The following is a 12,184-nucleotide window of genomic DNA, read 5'->3' as shown; positions in this document are numbered from 1 at the left end:
GAGCATGAGACAAGAAAGGATTTTTAATTTGACCCTGTCCTTTATCCCGACTCTCAGGCTACGAATGTATATATGGGGAACCAAAGTGGATTAATTCAAGTGGTTTGACGTTAGTTTCGCTTAAATAAAGTCTCGGATCCGAGCTCTTGTGAATGCAGAAAATCCTCGTTGAAAAAGCTTTACCTCTTACTGGGTCGATCCGTGACTAGATTCAATTGAACTTTCGGGTACCAGAGTTCACACCGAAAAAAGAAAGTGTATATGGGGCAAAGTTGTAATTAAAAGGATTTTGGATGCACAGATGTTGGATGATTTTTCTGATGACTATGTGCCAATAGAAAGTAGGGGTGTGCATCGATACCGAGTATACTTGGAACCTGTTGGAACCTATCTATTAGGGTAGGGTCCGAGTAACTTCAATTGAAAATATGTTATGGTTCTAACATATTTGGTACCCTTGGAACCAATATCCAGAACCTATATTTTTTCTAAAAAAATTATTTTATATTTACATAATTCTCTATGTGCTATGTAGGAGTTACAAAATCCTAAGGAGAGCTTATTTGCTTTACCTACTAAGAAGAACTAAATCATAATTTTTTTGGCTAAATAACTACATAATCTTTTAGTTGCGTATTTATTTTGAGAAAATGACACCGTGCATCACAGTTTGAAAGAAATGTTCACAGTGCGTCTTATTTTGAAAAATTAACATGGTGCATTATGGAAATTTTTTAATTTTTCACCGTGCATCATTTCCGTCAACTGATAGACGAAAACATGACGTGGCACGTTATTTGGACAAACGGTGCTAATGTGGTCGCGCTTACTCAGTATCTGGGTCCCACCTAGCCATGAAAATATGATGCACTGTGAAAATTATTTTCAAACTGTGATGCACGGTGTCATTTTTTCATTTTAATATTTGTTTGTTAACTTATTTCCTAAAACGGAAAGGCACTAACAACCATATACAAACTGCTATGTCCTGAACAATCTTGTTCCTATCTCTCTTCCATTTTTTGTAATATTTGGTACAAGTTTGTTGATCGATCAAAAGACATAGCCTCCATCGTTGGCTGAGCCACAAAACCTCATGCGATGTGTGTCCCTTGCCCAAGTCAGGGCCACATTAACGCAACCCTCAAACTCGCAGAGCTCTTGCAATGGCTTTCACATCGCTTTCGTCAACACAAAGTTCAACCTCAGACGAATGGTCAACTCTAGAGGAGGGCCTCGTTTCCTCGACGATGAGTTTGAGGGGTGCGTTAACGTGGCCTTGACTCGGGCAAGGGAAACACACCGCTTGAGGTTTTGTGGCTTGGCCGACGATGAAGACCATGTCTTTTGATCGATCAGCAAACTTGTGTCAAATATTACAAAAAATAAAAGAGAGATAGGGACAAGATTGTTCAAGATATGACAGTTTGTATATGGTTGTTAGTGCCTTTTCATTTCCAACAAATATTAAAAATGGAAAAATGACACCATCCATCAAAGTTTGAAAATTTTCACAATATTTTCATGGCCATGTGGGATCCAGATGCTGAGTAAGTGCGGTCACATTGGTAGTGTTTGTCCAAATAATGTGCCACGTCAAGTTTTCATCCATCAATTAACGGAAATGATGCATGGTAAAAAATTAAAAAAAATTTGTGATGCACCATGTTAATTTTTCGAAATATGATACACTCTGAAAATTATTTTCAAATTGTGATATGTATTGGCATTTTTCCATTTATTTTATCTATTATATAATCCTAAGGATAGCTATATAATCCTTTAGTTCTGTATATGAATGCAACTCGATTAATCTATGTCGATATTTATTTGTTTTGCGTGATTATAAATGACATCTTTTCTATTTTAGTTATTTATTTCATTTTTGTCCTTGAAGAGAAAAAAAATTACAAGTTCACACAATGTATCCTTAACTTGTCATATAATTTAGGTTTTGGGTAGATTTCAATTCCAGTTCTAGTTTTCAATATAGTAGAGTCCGATTCTAAAATTTTTAATAGAGTTCGATTCTAAAATTTTGAAACGTATCCTTCCGGATATCATTATAAAAAAAGAAAAAAGAGGTACACACGCACTGCGTGTTACCATTTCGGCCAATCTTACACCTCTGACTGCCCAAAACCCTAAGTCGGCGTTGTCATCGATATCATTCCTCCCCGACCGCCTTGGCTCCGCTGTACCCTGACTGACCCCACAACCTCCCGACCCAGCCACTATCCCTGACTGACGTCCGCAGCTTGCCGGCACCGCCTTCTTCCTCCCGACCTCCACAGGTCGGCGGCTCCTAACCCAGGCCACCAAAACTCGCCCGATCTCCGCGATTCGGCCCCTCCTTCACCTCCGTCCCTCTGCTCTAGGCACTCTGCAGCACACAGAGGCGCCCTCGGTACCAATTGCCAGGTTCTTACGAGGTGCTGTGTTTTCTCTGTGTTTTTGTTCGGTCCGTATGAGGCAAACGATGAATTCCCGTTTCCCCGAATAGCTCTTCTTGTTCGTGCTAGGGTCCTATAGGCGCATCCTTATTCTATGTGAATAGTTCCTGCTAGAAAGATGTTAATTGATACAAATCTGTGAGAGAAAATTGGCTAATGAACTCACAATTGTAGTCAAATTTCTCAATTAATGGCTTCAAATTATAGCAATTTCATTCGATATCTCTTGTTTGCTATAAGATAATGTTAATCTCTGTTGGGGTCCGTTTGTTTCAAGAAAAACTTCTTCTTATACTGATCTTGCGATCTTCCTATAACGGAATATAGTTGGCCAAGGGATCAAAGGTTCCTGAGATGGGAGAGCAGTTTCCAAGCTTAAGGTTTGGCTGCTCGGAAGTAAACCACATCTTGCAAATATTTTCATTGTTGCCCTTTGGGAATGAGAAGCACCAATAAAAAATGGGGACTTGTGCTTGGGTTATTGGAGCTTGTGTTGGATCAATCGGGACCGTAGATGATGAAATGGAATGTCGCTCGTATGGTTGTGTCTTGGGTTATTGTTCCTTTTGTGAAAAGCAGAAACATATCTCAGTTTCTCCTGCAGTGGAGGAACGCCCTACAGCTAAACATTATCTCTAACGCATCCTGCAGATAAATATCTCCTTTTCCTTAAGGATATGTCTTTTTTCAATTCTGAAAATTCTTGCGTTTAAAATGAAGAAGCCCTAATTCTCTGATAGTTCCTTGTCTGCTTAACAATCGGTTATCAATGGTCTAGTTAGACACTATTATTGTTATTACCATTGACAAGTATGGTATTGGTAGATATTATTCAGTGATACACTTTCTGGCTTATCTCCTGTGCACAACTATCTAGTTTAAGGAGCTGGCCAAAAAAAAAAAGAAGAAGAAGATAATGAAAGATTGGTGCCATGTGATGTGCTTTTTCCGCCTGGCTCGTTTTGGTGAAGTTACCTTTATTTTTTTTAATCCTATAAATACTGTTGTCTTTTTGCATGTATTTTTTGGCTGTGCAAGTGGAAATTTCAGTCTTGCATCTCAAATAAGATTAGCTTTTTTCGATCAGATGTTTGAGGTGCTGGGATTAAGATTGCCTCTTGGTATGATAGGTCCCTTATCCACTTTGAGCATGGGAAGTCTGATCGGTTATCCCTTGCTTAGATTACTTTTGTTTTTCATATCCCAAATTCCAGATATTTGCAGATTGTGGTAGTGCTGAAGAGATTGGCGTTGCTGCCATTCTGTTGCTTATGAATGTTAATGCTCTCACGTATGTGTTGCACCCTTTGATCTTTGCTTTTTTAAGTGACTCTTGGCCCATTTGATTCTTTGCAGAACATAATGGCAGCAGAGAATAGTCTGTTGGCTTTAACTGATGATGTCGTTCTTCAGACCAATGAAGTTTTGTCTTTGATAAGGGAGCTTGGAAAAGATGGATTTGAGGAATGTCGTCCTCAAATAATCACTCAAGCTTCTTCATTGAGTAAATCTTGATTCTCTTCTATCTTGAGTTTAAAATGTTTGTTACTTTATAAGTGGTCATTTCATGGTTCATGTCATATCCTTTTAAAGATCCGTTTCTATAAGGATGCAACATATGTGGAACAGAAAGTTTGTGATCTATTGGCTGGTGGATGCTTTAGGACATTATGATATAAATTTGATAAATTTAATTACATTTGTTATCAGGCTATATCCACACCCAAAAAAAAATAATCTGTGAAGTTATTGCATGCTTTGTGTTCCCTTTTTTGAAAGCATTTTAATCTGAGACACTGCTTAGTTTTATCGAACAGAAAGATAGCAACAAACAATTTTATATCATTGACTTTGACGGTAGGTTTCTTTTAAGAAATTGATCATCTTGGTATAATGAGAGAAGTTTCAGTGAGGTGGAGCTGAAGGTGCTCTAAGCTGCTTATAGGAATCCACCTTTCCAGATGATCTGATTGTTATTGTGCTTGTACCTTTAATTATCTGGGAGAATGTACCCGAGGTTAAAGCCGGAAATCCATGAATGCCCTATCCTTTTCCCTTTTTTTATTGAGAAGAATAATCAGTGGGATGTATCTTTTTGTTTGTGGTTATTTTCTCACTTCGCTGGTTCTCACTTATGTGAGTAGGAAGCATCAATTTATTTAGTTTTGGCTTCATCTCTGCATATGCAAGTAAAAGTAGCTCAACTTCAAATAAGTTGTGGTATTGTGTTCTGTAAAATAATATGCTACCTGACTACAGGTCAACTTCCTCTAGAGTCTTCTTCCATACACGTGGTTGTTGCAATATGTCACTCACCTGAATTTCTTAATGACCGGCTTTATGAAGAAACCTCAAGAGTTCTTAAGCCTGGTGGCACTTTTATGGTTCAAAAGCCCATCGGTCCTGATGAAGGTGATATAGTTAAGGTAGAATTTTAATTGATTCTACAATGAAGAACTTGATCGTTCTGTATTGTTCCAAATATGTAGTGACGAGATGTTATTTTCCCCGCCTTTGACTTTTCAGGCATCCTCTGCTCTTGAGCGTAAGTTGTTGTTGGCGGGTTTTACAGAAGCACAAGGTCTTCAACCGAAATCACTGGCCAAAGAGCTTGAGGCTGTCTCACATTTTGTGGTCAGTGTGGGAGACTGTTTTGACATATTTGGTCTATTGTTGGATAGAACATTTGACTGAAATGTTCTCCCATTGCTAGCCTAAATAAGAATGACTTGGGCGGCATTTTATTTGGGACTTAATGTGCTTTTGCCTCTGAGCAGGTCAAGGTTACCAAGCCGTCTTGGAAAGTTGGGACATCTTTTGCTATAAAGAAGCCACTGAAAGGCTTGCCTAAAGTACAGATAGATGATGATGATGATTTGATAGATGAAGACAGCCTACTGACTGAAGAGGATTTAAAGAAACCACAGCTTCCACCGGGTAAGACGTGATGATAGAGTATGTAGTTTCTTTAGCCTTATGTAGTGGTACTCTTTTATAAGTGACTTTTTTGAAATGATGCAATAGCAAATGCTTATAGGAAATGCTGTTTCTGCAGGTGGTGATTGTGAAATTGGAAGCACGAGGAAAGCTTGCAAGAACTGCACTTGTGGGAGGGCAGAGGCAGAGGAAAAAGTTGAAAAGCTGGGACTTTCCATGGATCAGCTGAACAATCCTGAATCTGCATGTGGCAGTGTGCGTGTGTGGTTTCACTTTGATTGTTGATAGATATAGAATGCCTGTTGGACGCAGCTCCATGATGAGCAGCAAAATGGGGACTAAGTCTCTTGGGGATTGAACTTGCTTCTCGTCTAGATAGATCCTGTTTAGCTCTGAATTCTTAGACACCCTGTTGTTATCTTCTGATTTGGTTCCCCTCTTCGGTGCAGTGTGGACTTGGAGATGCCTTCCGCTGTAGCACATGCCCCTACAAGGGTCTTCCACCATTCAAGCTTGGTCAAAAGGTAATTTTTCTATGATATGACGTCGATGTGTTTACTTATTGGCAGATAATGTCCATTGCATATGTTACATATAGACTTGAAAGAGAGAAAACGGGAGGTGACCGTGTGTATTGTCCTGCATTTCAGGTCTCATTACCGCAAAACTTTCTCGCAGCCGATATTTGAATGTACCCCAGGAGTTGCTGCTTGTTCCGAGTAAGAGGCCAGATGGTGATGATATATATTAGCGCTACTTTGTTGCGGCATAAGAGTGTGCTAGCCTTTTATAAATACAGTCATGCAATTGTGGTTTTTGTCTCTTAGTGGGGCTCAGGTGCCAAATGTCGCATTCCTTTAGAAGAGATGCTATTTAGAAAACGGGATCTCCATTCTGATGTTGAATTTCCTGTTTGCCTGTGCCCAGTAGCATTTGTTGAATTTAGTAATGAAAAGTGTGAAGAAAGTTGTTTCAATACTGTTCAACCAGTCTATGGTTTCTGCTGCTATGATATTGATGAATAGCATCTAGGTCTATTGTGTGCCGGCCGTAGCATTTGCTTATTGATGGCTTTTTATAACTTTTGGCGTGGAGAGCACCCCCAGGCCAGTTGATGTTAATTTGTGTTTAGGGATGTCATTCTCTCCATTCAGTCCAATCTAAACATAATCTAAATGAATTCAAATATGATTACCGGTTTGAAGGCCACAATTGGACAAGTTTACTCAATTGCCAAATTAAGCATTAGACTTCGACATTTTGAACCTTTTGAATTCAGGCCTTTTCCATTTTTGTGCTTTTTTTTTATAATTATAAGGGAGGTCTTAGATTTAGTGCAAAGAAATATTTTTTGCACCTGAATCTTTATCTGGGCCGAAACTTGTCTTCCACTTTTTCCTATAGAGTTTACTTTTAGTTCTCCTTTTCCTTTTCTTTTTCCTCTAATTCTTACATTTTCCATTAAAAAATTATGTTTTATGATTTAAAACATATTTAAATCTGGAAAAAAATAATAATAAAACGATGACTAGAACCGGGAAGGGGAGAGAGCAGTAAGCATCGTTGGCAACCTCAATGGACCTAAAATTATATTAATTAGTGATCAAAGGCCCCGCACTTCGTTGTGGGTCCATCCTTTATTTTTATTATCTCTGAAATATAAAATTTTAATAAATAAATTAGGACTTAATTACAAATTAATTTCTGTAATATTAGTGAGAACATCTTACTTTTTTTCCTTTCATAGATTATGAAATATATATATGCTAAACTATTAACCTAAATGTTTAAGTCACTATTTAGCATGAACAATACATATAAAAAAGAAATATTTATCTTTTAATCATTAATGACATAATGGATACTCATGTGAATTCTGCTCTACCACTTGATGTATATATTTTATTTTATTTTCACAAATTAAATATATAATCTATACTAATATATAAAACCAAAAGTTTCATGTCTCACTTTCACTTCTCCAAAATACCGCTTTTGCAAAAATTTCAATAATTATGGACCATAAGATTGAAGTTATTTTGATAATTAAATAGTAAATAACTACCAACGCTATAACTCCACTATCACATTTGGAAAAAGACAACTACCTACCTTTAACTGTTGTTCATTTTTTCAAGTAATTTAATTAAGTTATCTTTTTATGTATATTATTATTTCACTAATAGTAATGTTGTTGTCTTAATGATATAATTTGAAAAGTATGTGCAATATTGTGCATAGTGTGGGTCCAAACTTTAGTTGTAAATAAGCATCGTAACATGGAAAAAAAATTAAAATAAAAAAATTATCATTTATTATTTTTATATTCATATATTAATAAAAAAATAGAGATAAGTTTGAAGGAAAAAAAAAATCAGAAGAGGGTGGGAATAGCGGAATTTGAGCACGTGCGAGTAAAATAATGGGGTTTGTGGTCTTACCATTCCAAGCATGATACATTTCATGTTGACTAAACTATCAATTTCATCCCCAACTTATACAAGTTGTATTAATCGGGTCTCTCAGAAAAATGTTACATCAATTCGGTCTCTAATCACATCAATTTAGCTCACTGAATGTGCCATGTAGTGGATATGGACAAATTACTAAAATGTGCCATGCAAAATGTAATGTAAGTTCATTGAACTAGAACCGAAATGTCAATGCAACGTGACATTGACGGTTAGTAATGTGCCACTTTCTCATCAACATGCCCCGACTCTTATATATTATTTTTGATTCTCCATAGAGCATGCACTGCACTCATCCCCATAGATCCATCTCTCTTTCTCTCTCCCCGTTGACCCCAAACGGGACCTCTATGCACTTGTAACTAAGTTGGGGGTATCCACGCAGTAATTTCACAGATTCCCACTCACATGCATTTCAATTGGTTGTTTGGAGGAGTAACACTCACTGAATATTTAATCAAGACAAATAGGCCTCCTATGATGAGCGATTAAGGTAAAAAGGTTGATGCTATGCTTGCATGTGTTTATTTCAATTAAATCAAATAAATATTAAAAAATTAGTTACCAGTTAATAACATGAAAAAAACGAATGAAAAAACTCTAAATTAGCTCTGTTTGATTGAGAGTTTTCCTTTTTTTTTTCTCCGTTATTTTTACTTAACATATGAACTTAAGACAATTCTTGATTTTGTTCGTCAAGTTAAACCAAACTAAGAATTGAAATTTTAGCACTTAATCATCAAACATCATCTAAGAATATGCAGATCCCTTCCCATCCCTCGGCTTCCCTTCGCTCCTTATCAGCTCTATTCAAGTACTGGAAATTCGAGTTTTTAGGTAAAATGATAAAAGGGTTTGCAAAATTAAAATGTGAAATCAAATCGTAATATCGTAAATTTTCATGAAATTTTAATAAAGTGCTGATAATGATCTTTTACCTATTTATTTTGTATGACAACGCATCATAGTATATTCCTGCTAAGCAAAATTATCTCCTTTTGTATCCTAACTGACACTGAACTGTCTGGCGCGTGAGCTGTTTCTGTTATATAACCGTTGTGACCGGCAAAGGTTTTCACCGGAGAAATGCCTGATGTGTTTGACTGATGAGCAAGCTCAAACCTTCAATCATCAATGGCCTCAACCTAGCAACCTCGCCACCCTCCACCGCCACACTCAACGCCGCCGCCAACCGCCTCTCACCCCAATCCACTCCCCTCCAACTCCTCCTTGCTTGCCCCTCCACCCTCAGAGCCCACCAAAACTCGCCCGACCCCCGCGCATTTCCAAGCCTCCTCAAGGCCTGCGCCTCCCTAGCGCTGTACCCGCTTGGCCTCTCGCTCCACCAACACATCGTCGTTGGTGGGTTTGCTTCCGATGCTTACGTCGCATCGTCCTTGATCAGCTTCTATGCGAAGTTCGGGTCCGTTGACAATGCCCAGAAAGTGTTCGACAGAATGCCCGACAGAAACGTTGTACCCTGGAGTTCGATCATTGGATGCTATTCTCGCTCAGGATATGTGGATAACTCGTTTGCACTGCTCCGTGGCATGCGCCGCGAAGGAGTGGCTCCGACTTCGGTTACATTAATAGAGATGCTGTCTGGAGATCTGTCAGAGCTCGCCCAAGTGAAGTGTTTGCACTGTCTTGCTGTCTTATATGGCTTTCAGAGTGATCTGATTTTGCTCAACTCTTTGCTAAATGCATACAGTAAATGCAGAAGTGTTCACTGTGCGGAGGATCTTTTTGAGCTGATGGGTCAAAAAGACATTATTTCATGGAATACGATGATTTCCGCCTATGTGCTGGTAGGATATGTGGAGAAAGCAGTTCAGCTCTTGTATAAGATGAGGGTTGAGGGGAGGCAGCCCGACCAGCAGACATTTGGATCTTTGGTCTCGGCAACAGCAACAATAAGTAACCTTAAGTTAGGACAGTCCCTGCATGGACATATTCTAAGACTCGGGCTTGCATTTGACGTCCATCTCGAAACCTCGCTAATAACTATGTACCTCAAGAGTGGAAGCAGCGAAATTGCCTTGCGGTTATTTGACATAGCCCAGGACAGGGATGTGATCCAGTGGACAGCATTGATTTCGGGTCTTGTCCAAAACGATTGTGCCAAAAAGGCAACAGATGTATTCCGTTTAATGTTAGAATCGGGAGAGTCTCCCTCTAGTGCTACCTTAGCTACTCTCCTGGCTGCTAGTGCCCAATTGGATTCCTATAATTATGGAACCTCAATACACGGCTACATATTAAGGCGAAACATTTCCGTTGACCTTGCAGTCAAGAACTCTCTGATTACCATGTATGCAAAATGTAATGGCATAGAGAAAAGTCGTGCAGTTTTTGATCAGATGGAGAACAAAGATCTGGTTTCTTGGAATGCGATAATAGCTGGGTATGCTCAGAATGGGCACATTTGCCAGTCTTTCTCATTATTCAATGCAATGAGGGAAGTAAATAAGAAACCTGATTCCATAACAGTCATCTCCCTCCTCCAAGTTTGTGCCTCAACATGCGGGCTCCAGCAAGGGAAGTGGGTCCACAGTTATGTCATACGAGGATGCCTTGGACCATGTGTTAAGGTAGAGACTGCTTTGGTTGACATGTACTCCAAATGTGGTAGCATGGACTATGCTCAAAACTGTTTCGATAGGATGTTGGAGAAAGATTTGATTTCTTGGGCTGCATTGATCGCAGGCTATGGCTGCCACGGAAAGGGGGAGGTTGCATTGAGAGTGTACTCGGAGTTCCTTCGAAGAGGTTCCCTACCAAACGATATCCTGTTCCTTTCAGTTCTTTCCTCTTGTAGTCATTCTGGGCTCGTCAATCAAGGGCTAGAATTGTATCATTCAATGACTGAAGATTTCGGAATTGAGCCGAGACTCGAGCATAGTGGTTGCATTGTGGATCTCTTATGCCGAGCTAGGAGGGTACAGGAGGCCTATGAGTTCTATAGAAGGGCATTTTTAGGACCAGATTTTAATGTGTTGGGGATCCTTCTTGATGCTTGTCGGGCAAATGGACTTGAGGAACTTGCTGATGTCATTGCTCAAGAAATGTATCTGTTGATGCCTGAGAATGCTGGGTCCTACGTGCAATTGGTGCACAGCTATGCTTCAATGAGCAGGTGGGATAGTGTAAATGAGGTGTGGACCAAAATGCGGACCCTTGGGCTTAGAAAGCCACCAGCTTGGAGCTTTATTGAACTTTGTGGGAGCATCACAACATTTTTTGCAGGTCATAGTTCTCATCCCCAGTTCGAAGAAATTAAATCAGTGTTGAGAAGTTTGAGCTGGGAAATGGAGAAAATGGACATCAACCTAAAACTGGAGAAAGACTCTTGACCTGTCTTTGAGATCCCTGCATAAAATCATGAGATACCTATTGAGCCTAATAATGATGCCCCACAAAGCAGTGGATTTCTGCCATGTTTGGCATCAAGGAATCAGAATATTGGACTTGCCATATAAAAGTCGATCATTTATGGGTGATATGACTCATTCCCTTATACCATACTTCAAATGTCAGATTCCCCATGAGCATGTACTCGGTGATATATCTGTGGGATTGAAATTTGCCGCCTGCCGTTAGATTGCTCAGTGAGTTACGGTCGGTTGATGGTGATCCGAAGGAGCGTATATTTCGGTGCTCAACAGATAATTTGGGAAAGGATTACCGACACTGCACCTGCCTGGGAAACTTCAGTATTGTATATCTTGTAATTATTGACACTTGGATCAGTCGGCAAGAACACGTGGTTGTTGCCCTTGACACATGTGGAGAAGGAAGATAATGGGAGAGCTCTCTTACATGCTAACAGCTTCATATTCATTTGTGCGGATCCTTCACTGGTTCCTGCAAGTTAAGTCCTTCGTTAAGAGTTTCGGAAGTGACATAAGATGCTACGGTGCTAGAAGGTAGTAAGGTACTAAGTGCTGGTAAAATGTAATTTAGACTCGAGTGAATTTAGAAGGTACTAAATGCAGGTAAACATTCGACTTCAAACAATTTAGCTTGATCTTTGCATTTTGCTGATGTTGCAGTTACGCCAAAAATTTTGCATGCAAATCATATGGCAAAACGTAATAAGATCATCATTTTCACAATGAATGTTGGTTTTGTATCATTTGTTCGGTTTTTGTTCTTCCTTGAATTGTTATTGTCCTTATTGTTGCCTGCTAATACGAAATCTCTTTGCTAGTTTGCAAAGTACCCTTGCTGTGGCACCGAATAAATCATGTAAAATTATTTACTGGTAGCATCAATGTCATGTTAACTCATGTCTTGCCTATGTATAGGCCCCTGGTTCACTAT

At 39.1% G+C, this 12,184-nt stretch overlaps 2 protein-coding genes across 3 annotated transcripts; both read left to right on the top strand.

Moving 5' to 3' along the window:
- Positions 1–2,084: 2,084 nt before the first annotated feature.
- Positions 2,085–6,376, top strand: LOC116205633 (anamorsin homolog). Of its 2 annotated transcripts, none has more exons than XM_031538266.1 (8): positions 2,085–2,421; positions 3,810–3,957; positions 4,713–4,879; positions 4,980–5,087; positions 5,231–5,390; positions 5,509–5,645; positions 5,840–5,914; positions 6,041–6,376. In XM_031538266.1, exons 2-8 carry the CDS (start codon positions 3,816–3,818, stop codon positions 6,077–6,079), a joined length of 828 nt encoding a protein of 275 aa, XP_031394126.1. In that variant the 5' UTR covers positions 2,085–2,421; positions 3,810–3,815; the 3' UTR covers positions 6,080–6,376. The 2 variants fall into 2 exon arrangements, with proteins under 2 accessions (XP_031394126.1, XP_031394125.1); XM_031538265.1 differs by having other exon boundaries at positions 2,086–2,432.
- A 2,458-nt stretch (positions 6,377–8,834) lies between these two features.
- Positions 8,835–12,150, top strand: LOC116206027 (pentatricopeptide repeat-containing protein At4g04370). Its single transcript, XM_031538756.1, has one exon. The coding sequence runs from the start codon at positions 8,968–8,970 to the stop codon at positions 11,212–11,214; it is 2,247 nt and encodes a 748-aa protein (XP_031394616.1). The 5' UTR covers positions 8,835–8,967; the 3' UTR covers positions 11,215–12,150.
- Positions 12,151–12,184: the final 34 nt, after the last annotated feature.

Source organism: Punica granatum, chromosome 4, assembly GCF_007655135.1.
Source record: "Punica granatum isolate Tunisia-2019 chromosome 4, ASM765513v2, whole genome shotgun sequence".
Lineage (NCBI taxonomy): Eukaryota > Viridiplantae > Streptophyta > Magnoliopsida > Myrtales > Lythraceae > Punica > Punica granatum.
This window is presented reverse-complemented; position numbering and strand designations above follow the sequence as displayed.

Bases quoted from the DNA above. Each gene is read 5' to 3' on its own strand.
- LOC116205633 (XM_031538266.1), top strand. From the start codon at position 3,816: ATGGCAGCAGAGAATAGTCTGTTGGCTTTAACTGATGATGTCGTTCTT. The intron at 4,880-4,979 runs GTAGAATTTTAA...TTGACTTTTCAG, and splicing joins ATGAAGGTGATATAGTTAAG to GCATCCTCTGCTCTTGAGCG. The intron at 5,088-5,230 runs GTCAGTGTGGGA...GCCTCTGAGCAG, and splicing joins AGGCTGTCTCACATTTTGTG to GTCAAGGTTACCAAGCCGTC.
- LOC116206027 (XM_031538756.1), top strand. From the start codon at position 8,968: ATGAGCAAGCTCAAACCTTCAATCATCAATGGCCTCAACCTAGCAACC.